The sequence below is a fragment of the Hyperolius riggenbachi genome, chromosome 6 (assembly GCF_040937935.1).
Source record: "Hyperolius riggenbachi isolate aHypRig1 chromosome 6, aHypRig1.pri, whole genome shotgun sequence".
In the NCBI taxonomy this organism is placed as follows: Eukaryota; Metazoa; Chordata; class Amphibia; order Anura; family Hyperoliidae; genus Hyperolius; species Hyperolius riggenbachi.
In genome coordinates, this window is record NC_090651.1 from 27,330,918 (window position 1) to 27,356,685 (window position 25,768).

At 45.4% G+C, this 25,768-nt stretch overlaps 1 protein-coding gene across 8 annotated transcripts in view; it reads right to left on the reverse strand.

The window, feature by feature from the left end:
• Positions 1-25,768, reverse strand: part of AGBL4 (AGBL carboxypeptidase 4) — a 2,106,705-nt gene that overhangs the window by 159,261 nt on the left and 1,921,676 nt on the right. For all 8 annotated transcript variants that reach the window (XM_068239049.1, XM_068239042.1, XM_068239046.1 and 5 more), the window contains one exon: positions 6,097-6,259. In XM_068239049.1, coding sequence (XP_068095150.1) covers positions 6,097-6,259 — 163 coding nt within the window. The remainder of the gene's footprint in view (positions 1-6,096; positions 6,260-25,768) is intronic.

A 25,768-nucleotide genomic window follows, 5' to 3' on the forward strand; every position in this document is an offset into this window, starting at 1 on the left:
TAACAACGTCCACTCTACTGTTCGATAAACTTTTAACATTTGGGCACATGACCATTCAGGCAAAACTGCAGAAACAATTCTGGCCAGTCTTGATCGTTTAAAACATGAATCCTCAGTACTGTGATAGAGCTAAAAGAGGAAAATTACATATATCCCCAACAGCTGTAAATTGTAGCTCTCTATTTCATTTTCTCTCTCCCAGAATCCCTTGGGGCAATCCGGCACTCCATGCACAGTCATACCCTGTCATCTGGAGACCGCGCTGCTCGTCGGAGTAAACACCAGAGACGTTATGGCTGAAAATATAAATATCCGTACAGCAAGAAATCAGGAGATGCGGATTTCACTCGCGGTGACTCCGCGTGTCATTATCGCCGCTGCGCCATTTGTAAACCGCATTAAAGGTTGATAGCATTATCCTTGCAAAAAATAACTTTAAAAGTCTGCAATTTGTTACGGCGCGCTTTCAGCAGCACTAAATTGTTTGAAAACGATCACTATAAAGTTGACAGGATCCGACAGAACATTTGATAACACAATTTCCATGTGTGCCAAAAAGGGAAGAGGAAATATTCATCCGAACAGCTGAAGTCTGGATTTTTTCTGACAACAAAATTAACCCTTCTTGGTTCTATATTGGCTTTTATAACTGTATTGTTTTACCCCGTGGTTTACGTGTAAAAGCACTACCATAAATAATCAAGTATAAGCCGACTTTTTAGGCCAGAAAAAGTGGCCCAAAAGTGAGGGTGTCGGCTTATACAGGAGTCACTGCATGATGATGGCTGTGCCTCCCCCCCGAGTGGTGCCAGACATATGTGGTATGCTCATGATGGAGATGGCAGCTATAATTTCCCCCTGTGGCCCCTGGCATATGCAGAGCAATGCACGGTGTAGGGGCAGTCACAGCCACCACCTCCATTGAATTACATATACCGCGGGCCACACAGGGGGAGTCAAAGCCCCTATCTCAGGGGTGTCAAACTGAAATAAAAAGTGGGCCGAAATTGCACACTGGGACCAAGTCATGGGCCAACCTCAATGTGTACTGGCCACCTTCCTCCCTTATAAAGTTCCCCCATTGGTTTTCCTGGTGTTCTAGGGCTTTATCTCTGATATAGCTTCCCTGGTGATCTAGAGTGGACCAAAAATATGGGGAAACCACTTGAGGGCCAGATTTAATGGCTCTTAGGGCCAGATTTGGCCTGCGGGCCAGCGTTTGATATGTATGCCCTATGTCCATAATGACCTTCATTTTATGTTTGGGGAGTGTAGGATTATGTAATTTGTCCACTACAGTGGACTGAACTTCTATGTTGTTCAAATTCAGAAAAGCTAATGCTTGGTGACATAGTAAAGAAAGAGCAGAGTTAGTGCCACACAGTTATCACCTCCAAATACTGCTCCACATATGGTGGTGAGGGGGCGCATAGCCATCAGTGCTACATTCTACCCGCCCCACTAAAAAGTTGCAATTTACCTGGGGCTTTATCCAGCCCTTCACAGTCTTTCAGGTCCCTGTTGCATATTACCCTCAGCTTATATTCGAGTCGATCACTCTTTCAGGGTTTGTTTTTTTTTAAGTTGGCGTGTCGGCTTATACTTGGGTGGGCTTATACTCAATTATATACTTCCAATGTCAGTGTAGTAAATGTTGGATTATCCATAGTCTTCCCTCTACTTAGGTAAGTACCCAAATTTGAAACCTTTTTTCCCTACGGGTTCTCATGGAGGCCCCTTTTACACTTGGCCACTTTCTTTGCATTGTATTACCCTTTCCTCATGCAGGATAACGCAACAGCAAAGAAAGTGTATGGGTCTAGTCTTCTTTAATTTAGGTAATCGGATTAATTTAGCCCAGCCTGAGGACAGCAGTATGCCGGCCACTAGAGATGTAATCTCAAATTTGACTAGATGTGAATTCTCTCTACAAGAACCAGGATTAGCGATCAGGAATGGAATCTGCAGTGGAATTCCATCTCATAATGCCCAATATGCCTTCTGACCACAAGTCAGCTGGATATTGGCATTCCCGAACCAGCGTGTACTGATGTTAACATGTGAGGAAAACCCCATCCTTATTGGCCAGCTAAGCTAAAGTCACAGGTCATGCTAGATATTTTAGGATGGAAGTTCGCAACTGGCAACCCCATGCCACAGCGATTTCTATCGAAGCAGGTTGCTAGGCGCCCCATAGCAGCAATGCTATGCTGAGCGGTGCGTGTAAGGCTAATTTGGGACCCCGGCAGTTGCTGGACCCTGTATAACATCTCCCGGCTCCCAATGTTATACAGGATCACAACTCGGAGGGGGAATAGTATTTAACGCCGCCGGGAAGTATTGCGACAGTGGGTAGAGCCATCATTCGGTTTTGTGTGAAAAGGTGGCAAAGTCAGAACTTTAGATCTGACTAGTAGTCCATAAACCAACCCCTATATTCTCTATTAGCAAGTCAGACCTAAATTTCTCAACATGTATTTGAAGATACCCAAACATACAGCCGTTTTAAAGCAAACTGATAATATAATGAATTGTATGTGTAGTATGGATAAGGAAAAGATAATTAATAGCAAAGAGAAGAGTCTCATATTTTTATTTTTGGGGATATAGCTTTTTTTTTAATAACGTTGCATCATTCTGTCATATTTGCAGTTTACAAACCACACGCTGTATTTTAAACTATAAAACACACCAGAGCTAATGACCCTTTTAACCTTCCTGCAGTAAAAGCTTTTTTCAAGCGGTCTGACGCTGTTTCATAGCTATTTAAGTGCTTCAGAAAGCAGAACTGTCTTTGATCTAAGTTGGGTCGAAGAGCTCAGAGAAGTTCTTTTGTATAGATAACAACTGAAGTTTCCTAACTCTTCCTTTGCTGGAAAACAAGAGACTCTTTTCTTTGCTACCAATGTTCTATTTCTTCGCTGTATTTTCGCTTCAGACTTACTTACTTTACCTATTTTGCATAAAGTAGTTCTTCAAAAAATAGCTATCTGGAAAACGCAGACCTCTTGATGAGAAGTAATATCTGCGGACCTGAAAAATGCACCTTTCAGCTCGTCAATCACAAAGCGGGCGCCCGCTCCACCAGCCTTCTTACGGAAGAAGATATTTTTCTACCCACGTCTCTCACTCTTGTGATTTATCGGCTGATCTCTGTAAAGCAGGGTCATTTTTAGCCTATGGAAATGATGTTTCCCCTAATCCGGGTTCCCAATAATCTTCCTGATCTCTTAGCCCGGCTCCTGCTCTCTGACTGCGTACGACCGCGATGGATAAACCAGAACAGATAAAAGTTGATCTGCATAAGCCTAGTTGATCCTCGGCAGGTTGTAAGTGAAGCGAAAAAGAAAATAACTTTCTTGAAGGCAAATGTACATTAAGTTAGGTGCTAAACTCATGTATAAATATATTGGATCAGTACCTTAACTGAGCCCGTGGTGCGGACAGCTGCCGCTGCTCAGCCACATCCGAGGGAAGTTTAATAGTCTTGATTAATGAGCTTTAGATTGGCGGTTGGGTTGGCTTTGCACTGGTGAACTGTGGAGTGCCGGATATGGTGATTGGGTCTAGAGAGAGTATTTTAATAGCAACGGGATGAGATAGACAAGCCGAGGAATATTTCAGGCCGGGTCTCTAAGCTTGCAGAAAATAGCTTTGCTAGGTGGGAGATTGCATAAATCTTGGAGTAAGAGAGTTCATTTTCTGTGTCATGTCATGAAGCCCGGTGCTTTTAGAGATGTTATGGTAAACCTGGCCGTGAACTCAGTGATGTTTTTTTGAATTTGAAGAGCTTTTCAGAGAGAAGAGTTTAGAGAAGGTTGACAATATCTCGGTATTCCCAGTACTTTAAAACCTGCAGCCACCCTGATGCTCAAAGAGACTCTAACAAAATGTTCAGCCTTATTTCTTCTATCCTATAAGTTCCTATACCTGTTCTAATGTGGTCTATCTGTCAGTAATCCTGTGCTTACCAGCTCTGTTGCCGTTTCCTCTGCTGGTAGCGCATCTGGGTCTTCTGGTGCGGCCGGGCGCAGTGGCAGGAATGATGTCAGCAGCATGCCTGCGGGGATCCGGTCGCATGATACTCTGACTGAAAATGAGGGCGGACACATGCACTGGCAGCGACGCCACTCTTATGCTCTAAGGAAGCGGGCCAGCTGTCAGTTGACACGCAGGACTCCACCTCTGGTTCCTGATTGGCCAAGCGGCTTGGGGGCGTGTTTTCCTGCTTACCTGGGCTATTTAAGCTCTGTTCTGACACTTGCTCACTGTCTGCTCTAGCTAACACTTCGCAGTGAAGGCTTCAGACCTTAGTCAGTTCCGTGTGTGGCTTGAACCGGCAGGACCCCGGGGATTCCATAGCCTATTATTATTATTATATTATTACTGATTGATATTCTGTGTTTGACTTCTGCTTGATCCTCTGACTTCTCTTTGCCTATTGATTCTGTACCTTGCCAATCTGATCTGCTGCCGACCTCTGCCTGAACACTCACTTACCTTTTGCCTGCTGATTCTGTACTTTTGCATATCTGATTGTTGCCGACCTCTGCCTGTTTATTAACGTTGTATTTGCCTATCGATTTTGTACCGTATCTGTCAGATCTGTTACCGACCCTGATTGCCCGACCATTCTTTATATCTGTACTCAGTGTTAGTACTGCCTACTACTGACACTGTCTGTGGACATTTCCCGTTCAGGGAACGTCTGATATTTGTCTGTCTGCTAGTGCGCACACACTAGCAGATCGTTACACTATCTTATTGCAGCCTTTCCTAGTTGCACAGTGGCTGTATTATCTCTGTTGTATAATCTAATCTTCTTTCCTCTGATGGCTTTTTCGGGCTCAGGCACTCAGGCAGGAATGTGCTGTTTTGCTTGTGATAGGATAGAAGCTATACACACCCTCTCCAGGCCCCCTGCAGGCTCTGTATGAGTCACAGACTGAGTTCCTCTCAGCCTATCACATTCTGGTTAGCAGCCATGTCTTTTGTTTGTAAACACTGCCTAAAACTGGCAATTACAAGCCAGGATTGCAGCAGGGAGTGGCAGAAACAGCACAGAGGGGCCCAGGAAAACATAATGAATAGAATGGTATGCTTTTTATTGTAAGAATTTTAGTACAGATTCTCTTTAAAGGGAAGGTCTGAGGTGATTAAAAATCAAAAATCTACTTACCTTGGGCTTCCTTCAGCCCCTATCAGCTGTCCTGTGCCCTAGCTGCAGCTCCGGTGGCTTCCGTTCCCCTCCAGTGCAGATGCCGACCTTGCCAGGTCGGCATCTTTCTGCGCTTCAGTGTGTGGCCCATGGAGTAGCACAGACGTCACCTGGGCTGTACTGCGCAAGTGCAGAACTACTGTGCCTGTGCAGTACAGTCCTAATGATGTCAGTGTGACTCCGAGAGCTACTCGCGCAGGCGCTGTGGGAATATTGAGCCGGAGGGGACCCCGGGCCACCGGCAGGGAGCGGAGCCGCAGTGAGGGCACAGGACAGCTGCAAAGGGCTGCAGGAAGCCCCAGGTAAGTAGTTTCTTATTTTACAGGCCCTTGGATGTGTCCTTTAACACAAAACAGGCGACAAATACCCACAATCAAGGGATGTGTGAATGAGTATTTTGAATGTAAGTACAATATTTATTTTAAACAATCATAAAAACCTTCAAAAAAATAGATACTCACATTGTGGGTCCTGATCAACAGGGACAGACACAAGTCAATTCGCATAAAAAGCACAGACAAGTGCAATCAGTACAGATCAGATCAGAGTAGTGCCCACTCTTCAAATCCTGACCAGTTTTGGTGTCTCCTCCACTTGTAACAAGTGTACCCACAAGCACACCCGCTGTGAAGGGAGGCTGTGCCAGAAAGAGGGATTGTAAGAAGTTGGGGCCCCACGTCCCCCTGTTTCTAAGGAAACCTCAACAAATGAATTGTGCTCTTAGCAGTTTTTACTCCATTGTACATAAACTTCCATCAATGATAAGTAGATACGTGCTGTTATAATCATATTCTACAGACTCTGCTTACCTTGAGTTATTTCTTCTCAATCCTAATACCTTACTGCTCACCAAGACTTACGTTGATATAGAAGGATACAAGTTTCCTCTGTGTAAGGGATCGCAGCACTGCTTCCTCCCAACAGATAGCTATAGAAGGACACTTCCAATGTGTAACAATAGGAAGAGTCATCCAAGAGGCCTCCTAGAAAGCGTCTACCAGTCCCGGCCTTCACGGTGTCTCGATTGAAGGACGTACTAGACTGCAAGAGAAAAAAGAGGTAAAGATATTACAAAAACTGATAAAAGCCAAGCCTGTATTTAAGTACAGTTCTTAAAACCACATAAAAGGCTTTGGGCTTGAGAAGGCTTCATGGCTAAATTCACTAACATGGACAGTAGACAAGTAAATACACACATACACACATACACACACACACACACACACACACACACACACACACACACACACACACACACACACACACACACACACACACACACACACACACACACACACACACACACAGTATATATGTATATACACATGCAGATCGTTTTTTTTTTTTCTTCTTTCTTCTGCCCTGTGCGACTCTTCAGGGCCACCTTAAATTTTTGTCCTATCCCGTGACGTCTGATTGGCCGCCGGGTCCCTGGAACAAGAGCGGGGCTGTGGGGATCCAGGCGGCCATCGATACATACAGAAAGGCCGGGGAGAGCCGGGGGAGATGCTTGAGTTCCGCTGCGGGACTCCTAAAATGCATGGAATTCCATAGCCCGACCTGAGCTCGGGCTTACCTCTCGCAGCTCATCTCTCCCAGCCCGAGCTCAGGTCGGGCTTACCGCCAGGGAGGCAACACTCAGAAAAATGGCAATTTACATACCATTTTTCCTTTACATTTTTAAAATCAATTTTCTCAAAAACCATAAGGTCTTTTTGAAAAACGTTGTTGCCAGTATTCCCCTTAAAGTGAACCTCCGGACTAAAAATCGACTCAGCAGCACTGAAAAGGCTTGGTGTTTCTTTAACAGTTTCACAGCATCAGAACTTTGTTTCTCTTATACAAGCCTCATTTTTAGCTGCACAGAAGAAAACTGCCCGGGCAGTTTTTCCCTTATGCTGTGCAAAGCATGATGGGATTTCTGATGTTGTTGTTCTCGTTCTGCTGTTTTGGTGCAATTTTTTTTTTTTTTACATTTTGAATTTGACATTTGAAGCCTAGCGCGCGCAGCTGGGAGGGGTTATCAGGACACAGGACAGTTGGAACTGTGTCTCCTGCTCCTTGTCACCTCCTTTCAACCAAAAAGATGGCTGCCCCCATGACAAAGATGGCAGCCCCCATGAATCACAAACATTTGCCTGTTCTTTTAAAACAAGGTGGGTAAAAGATTATATTACCTATCAATTCTAATTAACATAACTTATGTAACTTAATAACAGTATGTTTGTTTAGGCTGAAGTTCCCCTTTAACATATGTAATGATAGTAGGTATGAGGGCTTTGCTATTAACTGCTAAAGTCGGCACAAAATAACACGAAAATTACGTGAAATTACATGTAATTGCAAAATAACGGTTCCGGACTACTGTTACAGAAAAAAAATAACGTTTTTTCCCCACAATTTCTCATAACGATTTTGCATTGTAATTGCAAACTATGATGCGGAATTGCGATTATGCAAAATCCTCACAAGATTGCCTCAGGCAGCAAAAATTCTAGAACTGGCCCTGCCAACACCTAGGCAGGAACAGAAACCAGTAGAACTATGCAGTAATAAAGGTAGCCATACACTGGCCCGATTTGCGGCCGTTTCGACAGCAGATTCGATCACTGGGATCGGATCTGCTGCCAATCGTTCGCGCTAAATGCACCCGCCGATCCGATTTCCTCCCGAAATCGGATCGGTCCGTCGATTGCGCCGTGTGGAAAAATACCGTAGATCGCCCGCGGGTAGGGAGCGCGTCGCTAGCGGCGGCCGATCCGATCAGGTATACATTACCTGACGCTGGCTCCCGGGCATCTTCTCCGTGCTGCACGGCTCTGTTCCGGCTCCATCCCGGCGCTTCCTGTGTCACTGCAGTGACCAGGAAGTTCAAATAGAGGGCGCTCTATTTGAACTTCCTGGTCACGGAGTGACACAGTGTACGCTGGGATGCGGTGCGGGGTGCCAGGTAATGTATACGGGGGGGGGGGGGGCAGGCAGCAGGAGCAGCTTCACAGATTGTGATCGGTTTCATGCTGAAATCGATTCACAATCTGTTTGCAGTAAAGGCAGCCATACGATCCCTCTCTGATCAGATTCGATCAGATAGGGATCTGTCAGCTGGTCGATCTAATGGCAAATTGACCAGTGTATGGCTACCTTAAGAGTTACTATATACTAGCAGGTGACAGCAGCAATCAATCACTCCAGCACCATCTACTGGCCACTTGGGATAGTTCTTTCTGCAAAAACTACTGCAGTTGTTTTTTTTTTATTGTTTTTTTTTCACTAAATGCATTTCTGTTCTGAATAATTACAGGCTAAGCAGTCATCAATAAAAAATACGGCTCTATTGTAGCTTGATGCTTTAATATACCTCATAGAATTCTTTGCGACCTGAAATTTATACGTATATATTTTCTATCTTTCTCGCATCTCTCATTTCCATGCAAATCTTTATATACGGCATTTATTAAAGCAACTCTTAACCTCAAATGAGCATTTTTTTATTCCGATCTTTATAGCGCTCATAATTATAAATATAGAATAAAATATCTCATTTTCAGACGATTGTAAATTAATTAAAAAGAGGATGCTCATTTCGAGGAAATATAATGGCTTCCAGGGACTATTCATGGACTTAATTTGCTTCCGTGCCGATAAGGTTAAGCTGCGCGGCCTGTAAAACGCAAAACAGAAATATCACCCGCTTTTATTGCATACGTCCAATTAATCCTTATTTATATCAGAAAAATATTTGATTTTTAGACATGAATATTTATGTTACATCGTCGTCCATAGAGAAACACCAGTGAAGATTGGCAGTGGAAAATGAAAGAGAACCTGTCAGGTTTACGCAGAAATGGATTAGGATGTAACAGAGCCCTAGCTGACAGGGTAGTAGATTTGGGCCCCCCTGTTTTCTTTTTGGTAAGCTGAAGTGGAGAGAGGACAGAGAAGGTATCAGGTGGGCTCCTTGACACCCAGTAGGTCCAAGGCACCTGCCTAGGTTGCCAGGTGGATGATCCTGCTCTGGGTATATGCATTTATTAAACTGGGAGTTTACCAGTTACAGAAATCGTTAGACTGCCTTTCAGCACTGGTATCTTAGTTCTATATAATTTGAAGAAAAGATATCATTAGCACTGAACATTTACCCAGGGGCGTAACAATAGACCCTGCAAGGGAATCAGTAGCAGGGTGGCCCAGAAGCTGCAGGGGGCCCCATGGGGGAGAAGTTTCTTTTCCCTGTCCTGAGAGACTGACAACTAAGGGCACGGAGAGAAGAAACATTCTTCTCTCTGCACAATTGTTCTAATGACTGCTTCTGCTCAGCCATTGATGAGGAATCATAAAACGTTTTGCAGACAAAGATTTGTAGAGAGTCCCTATTCAGTGTTCAGCAGAGTCTTGTGTACAGCTTTGCTCCACCCCCAGCCTTTCTACCCCTCCCCAAGTGTTGTGTACTGTAGTGGTGCTGGAAGAGTCTGCGCACAAAGAAAGAAAAAGGGCGGGAGGGGGGTCCCATCCACAGTTTTGCAGGGGGCCCCAGTGATTTCTAGTTGCGCCCCTGCATTTACTCCAATATTCAGCAGCTGCAGTTGTAGAGTGGAGGTTTCAATGGAATCAGAGCTGATTTGCAAGACACAATTTGGGGCCCGTTTCCACTAAGGGTGGGTGTTCCTGGTGCAATTCGGCATTCCAGACAATGCAAGTGCGTCCCTGAAAAAGCACCAAACCGATAACCCTTACCTACCTGTAGTGGCCTAACTGTGGCTCTATACCAAGGGTAGGGAACCTACGGCTCGGGAGCCAGATGTGGCTCTTTTGATGGCTACATCTGGCTCACAGACAAATCAGTAGGAGTGGATTCAGTAAGCTACACTGCTCAAGCAGCACAGCTTAGTGTGGCAGAGCAAGTAACATTTTCATAGTAGTGCACACTACTGCTGTAGCATGCGCTACTAACTTACTCATGCTACCCCAAGACTAACGGCTGCTACAATGGAACTTGTATTTAGTTTGAAACATATTGTATGGCTCTCACGGAATTACATTTTAAAATATGTGGCGCTCATGGCTCTCTCAGCCAAAAAGGTTTCTGACCCCTGCCCTATACCTACCCTGGGAAAACATTTGCACAGAAAGTTTATGTTAAGTGAAATAATACTCACAAAACCAGAGTTACAACAGAGTCAACCACTAAGAAGACAGGCAGGGAGAATTGATCCAACCCCACTTGGGTTAAGAAGAAGTAGTAAAGAAAAGGGAAACACTTCTCCTTCTCTAAATCTATCCTGGGGAAACATTTGCACAGAAAACTTATGTTGAAGGAACACTATAGAGAATATTATGTGTCTCGTGAGAAGCCAATTAGGCCAAATTTGCAAAGCCAGATTTGTCAGGTTCAACTTGGTTTGATCAGTGGCGTAGCTAAGGAGCTATGAGCCCTGGTGCAAGTTTTGCATTGCCAACACAAGCATGCTATACATAACAATTGATACGGTTCATCAAAACCAATAGAGGACAAACACAGTGTCAGAGGTGCAAGAAGGGGATGGGAAACTGTGTGTTAATGATCACTACTATTCAAAGCATCTATAGAAGTGAATATTATCAGCACAGGACCAATAAAGAGCTAATACTGTGGTTGAGGGTGGGCCCCATGGGGCCCTCTCTAGCCCAAGGGCCCCGATGCGGTCGCTACCTCTGCACCCTCTATTGCTACGCCACTGAGTTTGATGCACACATACAAATTCTCTGTGTAGTGTTTTCACACTATCGAATAACATGATTTTTAAACCTGGGATTAAGAGAGTTCCTGAAGTGCTGGTAAATAATGATGTGTACAATTCACTTGCTTATCTCTTGTTTATTGTATCAAATTACTTTCACTCTTAACTGATGGCGAGTCTGCTTAGTTCTGACTGGCCAGTGAAACATGAGAGGAGGGGGAATTCCCTCACAGTGCAACTGTTAACCCTGTGTGTGAGAGAAAGCTCTCAACAGCTGCAGCTGCCTGTCATGTGTCTCTGAACTGTCTGTAGAGAGAAGAGAAAATGTAACCTGTCATAAACATTTGTTTTGTATGTGAAACCTGATACCATAGCTTTTCACATGTTTTTTGCTTTCAGAGAAATATACTCTGTAGTCTGATATGCAACACTGGCTGTGCATTGAAGCAGACACCCCTTTGCGAGTAATTTGTCCCAATAGAACTAAATCCTACACACAATGAATTACAGCTTTTGTCTCTGATGAAAAGTATATGTTTACACAGCTACTTAGACATTATTTGTACATTGTCATTTTAAACACTTGGGTGGAGAGAATTGACCCAACTCCACTCGGGTTAAGAAGTTGCTCCCTGTAGTAAAAAAAAGGGGAAACACCTCTCCTCATGGGGTGGACAAGTAGCAGCAAAAATTAGCGCTTGCCGCCTCCTTTGAAGCCCAGCCCTTAGCCCTCAGATACCCCTAGCAGATACTCCTATATTTGCCCGAGGAAGCGGGTTGCATCCCCTGAAACATGTCGCAGTTTTTGAGTTTTATAAGTGATCAATAAAAGTTCCTTGTTTTAAACTGATTGTTTGGGTCTTCAGATTGGAGGTAAGTCCACCACTTCCTCCTTTTCAACCAGTTTTTAATGTATTTTATGGCGCCTGTGGTAGTTTAATTTTTGCTAGTGTTGTCTCAGATTCTATTAGAAGATGTTGCCTGGCACTGACTGGCAATTTAAAGGGACTCCGAGCAGTGCCTGTGGGTATGCCTTTAAGCATACCCACAACTAATTAATTATATCCTCACACCTACCAGCATGATGTTTGTAATTATGTCCCCCTGGGTTCCTTGTATTTCATTGCATTGTGCTGAATGGAGCTGCCAACACTGGGGAAAGGGTCATCCTGTGTAATACAATGCTGAATAAGGAATGCAAGATGGCAGCCGCGATTTCGATTGCGAAAATAGTGAAAACTAAAAGGCGCAGGGTGACAGTTTATATATCATTGGAAAGAGGAGAAAGAGAGCTTCAAAATGATATGCATCTTTCCATAGTTACTGCACTGCTTGGAGTCCCTTTAAGCAGTCACTCTCACTGGCATGCTTGACTTCTTTAGAGGTAAAGTCACCAGAAAGAACAAAGGAAATTTGCGCAACAGTATTTTTGACTTGGGGAAAAAAATACAATGGCTTCCAAGAGGTCTGTCATTCTGTAGTACCTGTAAAGAGCCACAATATGCCATGATTAGGATATTTGCTATCCCCCCCTTCCCTTTCACTCCTGAACCAAGATAAACCAAACAATATATTCCAATGAAACCACCTGAAATAACACACACGGGCCCATATGCAATTTCCTTTTTCACCTGAGTTTTCTACTGGGTAATATTTTTACAACTTGTAATAAAGTGCCTTTTAAGCCACAAGTAACCAAGACAATTCTCAAAATAAATGTGATAGCACCTTTTCAACAAATTTGATGTCCTTTTTCAATTGTAAAATGCTTAAAAGTTATTTTAATCAGAATATAAAAATTATCTCCTAGGAGATAACTCAGGTGAAAAAGTTAATTGCATATGGCCCATGGACTGCTTACATAGAACAAACTGGCCCAAAGCAGCCCCGATAAAAATATCAAATAAAAGTAAATAACATGTAGCAAACATAAACAATTCAGTACAAAACTAACTTAAAGTGAACCTTAAGCCAGGAAAAAAAAATGAGTTTTACTCACCTGGGGCTTCTACCAGCCCCCTGCAGCAGTCCTGTGCCCTCGCAGCCACTCACTCATCCTCTGGTCCCCCGCTGCCAGCTAGTTTCATTTTTGCTGACAGGCTCGTCAGGACTGGCCATGCGTAGCTTTTTCTGCATTCCCGACTGCAATTAGCGCTATTGGGTTGTCGCATATCTATGCGTGCGTAATGCGGCAACGCGTATTTTTGTATGCGTTGCGGCCCGCAATAGCGCTAATTACAGTCGGGAATGTGGAAAAAGCTACGCCAGGCCAGTCCTGACGGGCCTATCGGCAAAAACGAAACTAGCTGGCAGCGGGGGACCAGAGGATGAGTGAGTGGCTGCGAGGGCTCAGGACTGCTGCAGGGGGCTGGTAGAAGCCCCAGGTGAGTAAAACTCATTTTTTTTTCCTGGCTTAAGTGTCCCTTTAAGCTAGGGACACCTAACACTGCACCGCTGCACTAATCTATGTGGGAGAAGGGTATCAAGGCAGTGTGAAGGGGGGGGGGGGGTAGAGGGGCAGTGTTTGTGTTGTCCCAGCCACCAGGGGGGGCTGGGGGGGGGGGGTTGGATCCCAAGAGGGAGTTCCATGCAAATTTTGTCCTGTGGGATGTTGCTGGATACTGGCTCGAACTGACAACATTTCAATCAGAAACACGGTCACCGGCAGGGCTCGATTTCAGGCATTGTAGGCACGTGCCTACAGGCGCCTTATGGGGCAGGGGCGGCTCTCTTCCTTTCCCGAATGTCTCCTCTCTCAGCAGAGCTGGAGGGTGATGTCACTCACCACCCGGCTCCAGTCTGGCAGCCACAGGCACGTAGATAGGGGCAGAGATCCGAGGCTTAATCAGTGCCTCCTGTGAAAGTGAGAGTAGTGTACTGGGCATTGTGGGTATTGCATCCTCCCTGCACTGCACCCACTCTGGCCACACACACTGCAATTTGCTGCCTGCTCTTCTCATCTTGGTGGTGGTGGTGGGGGGGGGGGGTGAGGTAATGTATGGTGGTGACTGTGTGTAGCCCCCAATCGTGAGTAGCCTGGTTTGTAAGGTAACTAGGACCATATTTATAACTAAACAAACAAACACAGAACATTTATATCGCGCTTTTCTCCTGGCAGACTCAAAGCGCCAGAGCTGCAGCCACTAGGACGCGCTCTATAGGCAGTAGCAGTGTTAGGGAGACTTGCCAAAGGTCTCCTACTGAATAGGTGCTGGCTTACTGAACAGGCAGAGCCGAGATTCGAACCCAGGTCGCCTGTGTCAGAGGCAGAGCCCTTCACCATTACACTATCCAGCCACAGCCTAGTCTACCTAAGCCCGTTTAAAAAGTGCACGCGCGCACACCCACCGCGCGCACCCGTCGCGCGCGCATACACATGGCCGCCCTGTTCCCTGCCCCGACCTCACGTCCCAACGGCTGTCTGTACTGCGCACATGCATACATACTGCGCAGTACAAAAAACCACGGACGGACAGACAGGGAAAGTGGATGACACAGGGACAGATAGGTTTTATTGTATAGAATTGTTATTTTTTTATTATTAAAGGACCACTATTGCGAAAAAGTAGACAGTTAAAAACTGACATAACTGACAGGTTTTGGGCCAGTCCATATCCTCATGGGGGATTCTCAGGGTTTTCTTTGTTTTCCTGAACAGCAGTTGCAAAGTCTAACTGACAAAATATTGTGCAAGAGAGTAGGGAGGTTGGCTGGTATCTTACTATATTTGCAGTTAAACTGCTGTTCAAGAAATGCTGTTGAAAACAAAAGAAAACCCTGAGAATTCCCCATGAGGAGCACCTCTGCTTGCTATAGCTGAATTGCTGTTGTTTATCCCCTGCTTATTGCCTGAAGAAGTGGGCTGTGCCCTCGAAACGCGTTGCATCTTTGGGGTATTTTCAATAAATGTGTATATCTATATATTTACAGTCCTTGGTGTCTGCTTTAACGGAGGCGAGTCCACCATTTCCTCCCAGCAATTTTTAAAAAATTTTTATGTACTTTTATCCTTCTGGCGCCTCTGTTCACCTACCAATATATTTGAGTCCACCCCAGGTGGAGGGGTGATCTACCCCCTTTCTTCCTATCTACAGAGAGCGACTTCTTAATCCTGAGTGAGGACAGGTCTAATCTCCTCACCTGCCTATACAGTGGTTACCTAGGTGGTAACCCGTGTTTGTGAGTATTACCATCTCATTGTTTCATTTATCCAATCAATTTTGACATACTACACCATATTGGGCTCTCAATTTTTCTTCAACTTCATAGTACAATCCGTACCACAGTTATAGACTAATATTTTCACTATAGGATTGTTTAGGGGGAAACCAGTTGACTTATTAGTGTGTTTTGAAGATGTAGAAGAATATGTAGTGTCTGAATGAAATCTAGGGGCACTTATACCTGGCTTCCTATATTGGGGGAACCTATTCCTGGCTTCCTATACTGGGGGCCCCTATACCTGTACCTGGCTACCTATACAGGGGGCACCTATAACTGGCTACCTATACTGGGGGCACCTATACCTGGCTACCTAAAAACCCATAGCAACAGAAAGACTGAGTGATCTCTACTAATGTTGATTACTGTATGCATGCCAAATGCAGTCCTATGGCGAAGCTTACTATATACACCACCCCGTAAAGAGGAACAATAACAGGGAGGGACTGGCCATGAATCCATGTCAGTGACATAGTTGTGGCCCATTGGGGGGGGGGGGGTGCACTTGGGCAGCTCAGCCTCTGTTGGTGGTGGACCTTGTACCGGCCCTGTACACCGCTGCTAGGTTCATGTGGGAGCGAGGACTTCAGGGGGAGCGAGGACACGGCAATGAAGACGCAGTGGTTTTCAGACCTTAGTCTGAAATTCCAGAAGTGAACCGGAGGCGGGGCCGGAGCATCGGTGAGCGGCTGCGCCAACACAGGATGTCTGCGGGGGACCATTAAAAGCCCCGGGTAAGTTCAACTCATTTTCCCCCGACCCCCCTACGGTGTTTATTTAAAGTGTAAATTCGGCCCTGGTCCTCTCAGCTGTCTTTCTTTTACTGCTTACAATGATGGATATTTATATTTGAAGCTCTGGAGGGCCAGATTCGGCCCGCAGACCTTGAGATTGACACCTGAGATCTATGCCTACTTCTGCTGCAATGGTCCATGAACGATGACTTTGAGAACAATCACGAGGTGAAAAGATTTGTATAAGTTGTATAACGTCTGAATATTCCTCGGTGTGGAATGACAATACTGAAGCATTAGCTTGCTCCAAGCTTGGAAGCCAAGACTATTAACACCGGCAACTTCATATATCAGCAGAGCAATTAACAAGAGCTGCAGTAAGAAAATTAGAACATATTTCTTGCAAGTCCTCCCTACTTGGCAGTGATGAATGGAGTATAAGGAGGACTCGTTCTTCTGTACACAACACCTGCCCTTCTGAATGGCAGGAATGTAAAATGCATTAAAGGACCCCTGATGTGAGAGGGATTATGGGGGCTGCCCAGGGGCGTAACCAGGCCCGGCCCTAGACTTTTTGCCGCCTGAGGCAAGCTTTAAGGAAATCGCTGTAAACAGCTGTAAAGAGTAGCTGTAAACAGTTACATCGCTGGCTGCAGCTATAAGAGGCAACGGGCGGGGATCACTCACCTCTTCCTCATTCCAGCCTGCGCTCCACTGACGTCACTTCCTGCTACGCCGCAGGAAGTGACCTCAGTGGAGCGCACGCTGGAACGAGGAAGAGGTGAGAGATCCCCGCCCGATGCCTCTTATAGCTGCAGCCAGCGACGTAACTGTTTAAAGCTGGAGGGGAGCGGAGGACGGGGGACCCAGGCGAGGGAGGGGTGTCGACCCCCCTCCCCACCGCTAGGCCCAATACCCCCTCCTGCCCGCTATCCCCTCCAGCTCTGGCGGCCCCCCACACCCATGGACACCCCCCCCCCAGAAGTGCCGCCTGAGGCAAAAGTTTCACCCCGCCTCATGGGCGGGCCGGCCCTGGGCGTAACTATAAATCATGCCCCCCCCCCCACCCAGCACCCCTTGCTTCGTGGTGCCCTAGGCCATGGCCTTTTGTGGCCTTGCCTAAAATCCGGCCATGGGCATGATAAAACTGAGTTAAAATCCTGTCATGCCTTCACGGCTTCACCATTGTCCCTCGTTGAAATGACATGCCTTCAGGACTTCTTGGAAGGAGTTGGAATCACCCGTGTTCTCCAGTGCTTCTGAAGATTGGCCCATCCATACTGCGCATGCGTTATCACGGACCGGCCCCGCTTCTCTTCTGAATTTTTCGGGAACATCAGTACTTCTGAAGCCTTGACAAGGAGTCCCGAAGGTTTATTTGAGCAGCTGGTTAAATAACTTGAACAGGGAGACAGCGGTGAACTCACTGTATGGGTACATGCAGAGCCAGAGCGGGTTAAAATACTTACATAGCCAGGATCTGGCACTGCATATACTTACTTCCTGGTCCTGCGTTCCATTTCATAGTAACAGCGCTCCCTGGGGCGGTGCTGTTACTATGAGATGGAATGCAGGAAGAAAGTACATGTGGCGCGTGGATTCACGCAACGTAAGTATTTTAGCATGCTCTCGCTCTGCATGTGCCTCTCATCCCCCATGTGGCTAGCTATAGTGGGGCACCTATACCAGGCTACCTATACTGGGGGGGCACCTATACCTGTCTACCAATATCAGGGGCACTTATACCAGGCTACCTACACTGAGGGCACCTATGCCTGGCTACCTACACTGGGGGCACCTATGCCTGGCTACCTACACTGGGGGCACCTATGCCTGGCTAGCTATACTGGGGGCACCTATACCAGGCTACCTATACCAGGCTACCTATACTGGGGACACCTATGTCTAGCTAGCTATACTGGGGGCACCTATACCAGGCTACCTATACTGGGGGCACCTATGTCTGGCTCCCTATACTGGGGGAACCTGTATACCTGGCTATCTATACTTGGGCCACCTATACCAGGCTACCTATACTGGGGGCACCTATGCCTAGCTAGCTATACTGGAGGCACCTATACCAGGCTACCTACACTGCGGGCACCTATACCAGGCTACCTATACTGGGGACACCTATGTCTAGCTAGCTATACTGGGGGCACCTATACCAGGCTACCTATACTGGGGGCACCTATGTCTGGCTCCCTATACTGGGGGAACCTGTATACCTGGCTATCTATACTTGGGCCACCTATACCAGGCTACCTATACTGGGGGCACCTATGCCTAGCTAGCTATACTGGAGGCACCTATACCAGGCTACCTACACTGCGGACATCTATACCAGGCAATTTATACTGGGGGCACCTATGTCTGGCTACCAAAATGATCGAATTGAAAATAATCTTTCCTTCTCGATCAATAAAAACAAATGATTATCCAGTTTTTTTGCTAAAAATCCAATCGGACATGTTGGAAAAATCTTTATGTTCGATCAAACAGAATAATCGAACTAAATTATATAATAAAAAATAAAAAAATGAAAAAATTGTACCATGTATGGGCACCATTAGAAGTATACTGTATATCATATTTTAGGGAGAGTGGACAATCACTTTAAGCCAGTATTCAACAGGATTTTTAAACATTAAATCATATTTTAGGTGAATGATGGGGAGGGGGAGGAAGAGATTAATATAAAGCATACAGAGGTGGACAGGGACTTTCCATAAATGTATTTAAATACATTTCCAATCTAGAAAAAATCAAAGAAGACTGTTTTCTTTTTTTGAATCTGAAACAAATTGATGGAATAGCACGGGTCTGTTACATATTCTGCAGGTCAAGGGTTGGCCCTCTGTCTACATTTTGGGCTATTATTACTGTTTGCATCTCATAAATTAGTGGCATCATGTCCCTCGGGCGAAGCAGACGTTCTGGAAGAATCCCACCCGGGGGGAAGTTCTAATGGCACAGACACAGAATAAATGGCATATAAGTGGTAAATTCCAATTTCACGTTCCGTGAGCCTGACTTTGGCAGTTAATTCTGAAACAACACCCCGAGGTCAGGCAGGATTGGACGCCGCGCCGCCATATGACAAGGCCGCGCTATTTACTTACCTTTCACTCCGGGAGTGTGTTCCTGCTAGAGGAACTGGGAAAAACACACATCTTTTACAGTCTGATAGTCTCTGTCACCAGCGCACGCTTGCTAAAGCCGTCGTGAGAGAGCGCGGCGGCCAAGACGAGCCGCGTGCCCACAGGACAGGACTGGTGGCGGTGGCTCCGCGCTAGAAAATATTATAACAAGGCCTCGGGAAAGCACTTTCTCCAAACAGATTGAGTTGTATTTATTTTCAATTGTCCAAGAAAATATTACAAAGTGGTTTGTATGCTTGACTTGTGCGGTAAAAGAGCCTTGCGCCGTGAGCATCGAGACGTGACAGTGAAATCTGATTGTTTGTTTCATCACTGTCTGAGGAGGGGGGAAACAAACAAGACTTCAGACACATTTGGGCATGTCAGCTGACCTGGCAGCCATTTTGTTAGCCTAAGGCATGGTTCACACAAGTGTGTGTATTTTGTAAATGTGCAAAAACGCGTTTGCCGCACATCATGTGAAATTCAATGGAGAATTGCACTTCTGCCGAAATTTTCAGATGCGCAAAAAACCTTGCTTCTTGCAGAAGGAGCCATACCCTTATATCTACGGTAAAAAAAAATCATGAGTGAAAATTTGCATACAGTAACAGACACATATTTTAATGTAAAAAAGCGCAAATGAATTTTTTTATTTCTGAACCCTGCCTAAGGGCATCTTTACATTACATGTGATTCTCATTTTGATTTTATATATGATTCCGGTTTTTTTTTTCCCTTAACAAAAAGTCCTGCACGCTGCATTTGTTCTGCGTTTTTCTTCTTGTGTTGATAGTATCCAGGGAAAATTGGAATCACATTGCAATTTGCAGAGTCTAACACTGGGTGCACACTTGTTTTTGAAAAACCATGAGTTTTCTGCCATGCACGTTTCTGCGTTTTTCTGTGCGTTTTGGGGTTTGCGGTTTGGTATGCCTTTGCGACTGCATACTTGCCAGGAGTCACATGTACATTCGCGTGAAATGACAATTTTCCGTGGACGAATCTGTGGTGTCTGCTGACTTTTGCATGTTGAGTGCTAGCAACAGCGAATCGCACGTGTTGCGAGACAAAGCGACAGTGCCATAATTTTCCTTTACAGCAGCAGAAAAAAACAAAACAAAACAAAAACACACTGCTCCCACTGCATTGTGATTCTGCATTGGAAAGCATTATGCGCATTTTACTGTGCGGTTTCGCAATGCGAAAAGGACTCGATTTTGGTGTGACCCCTGACTTTTAGGGTTGCTCGTAAACTACACCAGTGCGAATCTACGCGTCGTAGTCCGCAACTACGCATCGTAGTTTGTAGGCGAAGTTTAAAAACTACGTTTACGTATTTACACGAAGTCATAGTACCGCTATTCAAAGCTTCACCCGCTACGCGTAGTTGACGTATGTATTGCGAAGCCAACTACGTGTGCGGTAACCGCGTCTATATGGATCATTGTTTGTAATGGCACATGTGCAGAAATATTATTGCCCTTCTATACTTATACAATTCCGCATTGGAAGGTGGAATGTACGCATATGTTAGTTCACGCATGCGCATATTTAGCGGATTAATGCAGAAATTCTTCCGCATAAGGGCATAAGCGTCCGCATACACTACGCTTCCCACTACGCAAAGCTTTCGTATTTTAGTGCGTTGTCTACGAAATGCAAATGTTGCGAATGTTTTGATTTCGAAAACGTAGATTGCGAGGCGTAATTGCTTAGAACTACGAGTAGTTCCAGCGTAGTGAAGTTGGCTGACTACGACCGGCTGACTTTGTGTTTTTCATGCGTTTGGAATAAAAAACTAATGGGTATCCCCAGCAGCAAATGTAACAGTGTTTTTTCTGGGGTTTCCCTTCAAGCACAGAGCTAGTGCCGGCGGTGAGCGGCGGGGGTTAGCGTGCAGCAGCGGGCCGGTGTAGGTGGCGCAAGGAGGGGTGTCCTGGTTCCTGCAGAGGGAGGGGTCTCCGAGTAAAAGCACCTCGAACAGCTGCTCCTACTACTGCCTGATGAAGCGGGTTGCGTTGGGAGTTATTAGAGTAAAGAATCGAATTACAGATAATTTGGACTGTTTGGGTCTGTTTCAGGAGGTAAGTCCACCCCTACCCCCTACCCCATTTTAACTGTTTCAAAGCAGACCTGAACTCAGAACTTGCTCTCTGCTCTAAAAGATACGCAACAGCATAATAACTTTTAGCTCTCTTCCAAACTGGCATGGTGCAGGGCAGCAAATTGCCGCACTGCTACCGCAGCCTAATGTTACCCTGTGGGGAAGTTCATACTTCCCACATGTAGAAGCTTTCTAGAGGCGCCAATAGGATAAAGGTCACTTAAACGAGCTTAAAACCGATGGGGCAGTGGTGGGCCTATCCCATCCATGCAGACAAAGCAAAGGAAGGACTGTGGCATCAACAGTCAAACAACAATTTATTTATACTCCACAGTAAAAATAGACAACGCGTTTCACGGGCTCAATCCCGCTTTATCAGGCCAATCAAAAAGGAGCATACAGCTTATCAGCATCAAAACCACACTGAGCGCCTTCATACTTCCCATGTTGCGGTACGCTGTGGTGGAAGTCCCCAATTTTAACACTAGCGCAGAACTACGTTACTGTGTGGCGACCAGCGGCGATCTGCGTCACCCGGAAGTCATGTTAGTCTATGACAACGTGGGGATTTTTAAAAAGTTGATGACGTGACGTCGCCGCGCGCATGCCCGGAACCATATTTTTACAATACGCATCCGTGCACTTCCGCATACCCGAAGCAGGAAGTGACCACAAGCGCGCATCACTTCCTGCTGGGACGATTGCCAGACAGGGAACACTGTCTACTAACCTGATGTTTCCTGAAGGCCTGTTTTTGGCCTGCAGTGAGACGAGCGCGACGTGACTGGCGCACCACTAATTTACAGTGTGAATTCAGCCTTAAAGAAAAACATTTCTTTGTTACAGCTGATCCTACAATAAATTTGCGCTGTTTCTACTTCCTGCTTTCATAGAAGCAGACATATTGGTAACATCCTGTGCTTTCAACTGAGCTTATATGCCGTGGCAGTCAGGTGACACGGGGAGAAATCAAATTAGTAATAGATGAGGGGGAATTAGACAGACTAAGCTCTCGAAATACATACAGGGTACATTTCTCTATGTTTACCTTCTGTACTGTACAAGAGTTCAGATCCACTTTAAATTATTTTAGCCCCACCTGACGCCTCTGTTTCTACAATTATTCTACATCTGAGTTCATCCCTGGAAGGGTGTCGCTCCCCTTTTCCATATCTACAGATAAGGATATTTTTAACCTGTGGAGTCCAGTCAGGTCTAATCTCCCCGCCTTCGAATACAGTGGTTGCCTTAGAGGGAACCCACCTGTGTGAGTGTATTTCTACTTGCCTTATTAGCTATTTATTTAGCATACTACACTATTGCCGCTCTCGATCTCTCTTTGTTTTCGATCGCTATTTACATGGGATGCGTTGCGCATGTTAAACTTCAGCGCACAGTAAAGTTTAGCCTCTCGACCGCATAGGAACGTAAGCAGCACCGGTATTAATTTATGGCCATTTTGAAACCTTTATTTCAGCTATACAGGCGCTCGTACGCTGTCCATGTTACATGCAGTTCAGGCAGCCTCTCGGCTGTTGCAGCCAGGCTGCGTCCGGCTAGGTGTAATGCTCATATCCTTGAGGGAGAAAATGTCAAAGTTAACAAAATGCTACAACTTTGTTAACATGGCAGAAGATGGGTAATGTAATGTGTTCAGCTCCTTGTGTCAGCAGCTGACAATTCATCCCTTTAAAGAGGCCTGGGCTGCGGAGGAGCGCTGGAGCAGATGAGATTGAAGCAGAAATGAAAAATCATTCAATCTGTGTTTAGTGTATTGTGACACGCCGGCCTGCGATTAGAATACCGCGCAGCTGACCGCACACAGCGTGGCTACGGCTTCCTGCAAGATGGGGAAGATTACTCAGTATAAAGCAGGACATATGCCTGGGAACACGCAGCAGCCAATCAATAAAGCAGGTTGAGGAAAGGCAGGACCTGATTGGCTTTTGTTCAGCAAGGCCTAAAGCCTTTTATCAACTATGTAAAGGTGGGCATAGATTATATGATGTTAACAGGTTCGATTTAATAAAAACATAGAATGTAACAAAAATCTTCAAGAAAAAAAAAAGAAAGGGGGGGGGGAGGGGAAGAGAACCTTGGTAATATGCACAAACTGTAAAAGAAAATCCCCAACACATTGATGGCTCCAGACAAAAATGGCTGATGCATTTATTTATTATGTAGTCTGCATTGCAAGCATTCCAATATAATCATAAATGTGTATGCTGTAGTGAATATTTATCTCAGTCAGCCTGGCTCTAGTACATTGCTGGGGAGAGGGAAGCTTGTTATCTCCCCACATTCCTGCTCCTCACTGATTGGCTGAGGGCAGTTCAGTGTGACACGAAGCTGAGAAGGGAAATACACTACACCAGGCTGGATTTACCTCAGGCACAGATGTCCTGGCTTTGCCCTCCATCAACCTACAAACCCCCGCCAAACCGAACTGCAAGTGCACTGGCTGGCCCAGCTGTCACTTTTCCTCTACTTCCCTTGCCGGTCATAGCTACAGGTGCCCCTTAGTATTAGGTAGCCAGAGGTACCCTCAGTATTAAGAAGCTAGAGGTGCACCAAGTATTAGGTAGCTAGAGGTGCCCCTGACTGAAGGGAGATATGTTCAGTGTAATGCCAAGAGCCAGGTGAGTAATCTCTCATTTACACTCTACTCAGGACTCTGCATAGGGAAGGAGGGAGGGAGGCGGTCAGGGAGCAGAGTGAGCTGCCTTTCCATCATCAGTCACCTGTAGGCAGGTGCCTACTGTGCCTTGTGGTAAAACCGGCCCTGCACTACACCCCTCTGCAGAAGTTGCTGAAATATGATCTGTGCTGTGCTCACATGTGTGTACAATGCAAGCTAGATATGACAGTGCAGTTTCTAGGAGAAAAAAAGAGCAAGGTAGGAAATGACATCAGGATTGGCTTCAGTCAGAGGCAGTAAAGATGGAAAATGTCTGGAAAAGTGTTCTCTTTATAAACTATATAAAATTCACTCAAATCAAAACGTGGACAGTACAATATGTAACATATGTTATGTAACTTGAACAAGTATTTTTGTACAGTACTTTTATATGTGTTTATTTCTGGGATATTAGGGCTGTCCCTGCTGCTTTAAAGGGATCCACATGTCCATTGTAGACACGGCAGACTACCAAACCTCAACAACGTAAAACCATTCTTTCATTTACTTGAAATTAGATTTCTCAGTACACAACCCTGCCATAAATCGAGATCCCCTCGAATTATAAATCAATTTGTTTGCAAGAATTGCAACAGCCGTTCTCCCGCCGTCTCCCCGGCCCCACCAGGCGCCGGTCTCCCATGTTCCACCGCGACCCCGCGCCATTAACCTCTTGTCGGACCTACATTCAGCTCCTAAGCTGCAGAACCAAATCCTTTTGAGCTGTAACTCATTTAGGGGAGATTCTGATAGATGAAACCGTCCCTACCAGTGAATTCCATTTCACGGCAAAACAAGTTATTAAGTCAATCTGGCCGGTTTGCATGTGAAAGGCCTGCCGCCTTGTGATTAGTATAATCTGGAATTTGTTTTTTAGCTGGCTGTGATAAATGCCCGCTGTACTGTATCTGCTCTGGAAACCTTTTTAGTTTGCAGTACTTGGTAGATCAATCAGCGCTGACAGACGCTTTAAGCAGAGTAATCTTTTCGCTGTGACTGTCAGCATCTAATAGAACATTGTTTCTGAGCCGGGCTCAGGCTGAGAGACAGTCAATTATGGCCACTGTGCTGCTAGCGTGGCGGGCCCAGGAGCAACCTGCACTCACTAATGGAAATAGCCTGCATGAATAATCATTGTATTGCTAGGTGGGCATGATTAAAGGTATAGCTGGGAGGGGCTTGCATACAATTCTGAGTATGTGAGTTTTTAATCAGCTTTTTACTGATTAGATATTTCTATAACCTCTTCCATACTAACGGTCTCCGGTCCCTAAGGCCTCGTTCACACTGGAGGCGTTTTTGTCCTTTTTTTTACACGCAGGCGATTTGAAAAATCGCCTGACAAACGCTTGTGCTATGAATGTCTATGACAATGTTAATATCGGCACGGGTTGTGTGCTGTGCGGGCAGCAAAACGGTGCGTGGACCAATTTTGGGGCGATTCCGCCTCAATGGAAGGTATAGGAGAAACGCAAAACGCTCACAAAACGATAACGTTGCACCGTTTGCAAACTAATTTGCCTTTTGCGCGCGATTAGGCGGGTGCAAAGTACTTAGCGCCCTACTTTGCACGTCCTAAGCCTTTTGACGTGCAAAGTAGGTTACCGCCGGTTGGTGAATCAGGGCCATTGTATTTATTCTTTTTGGGGTCAAAGAGTTCACTTACTGACTTGCATCAGTAAGGAGTGAAAAAACGCGATCACTCTAAAAAAGCGCTTATTGAATGGCCACGCGAACAGAACGCAATGTGAATGAGGCCTTAAAGGGAATCTCAAGGAAATCTCTAAAATAAAAAAGCAGTTTAAAGGGAATCTGAAGTGAAAATAGACTTATGAGATGTATGTGTAGTACAGCTAATAAATAGAACATTAGTAGCATAGATAGGAGTTGTATATTGTTTGTTTCCAGTACAGGAAGAGTTAAGAAACTTCAGTTGTTATCTATGCAAAAGAGC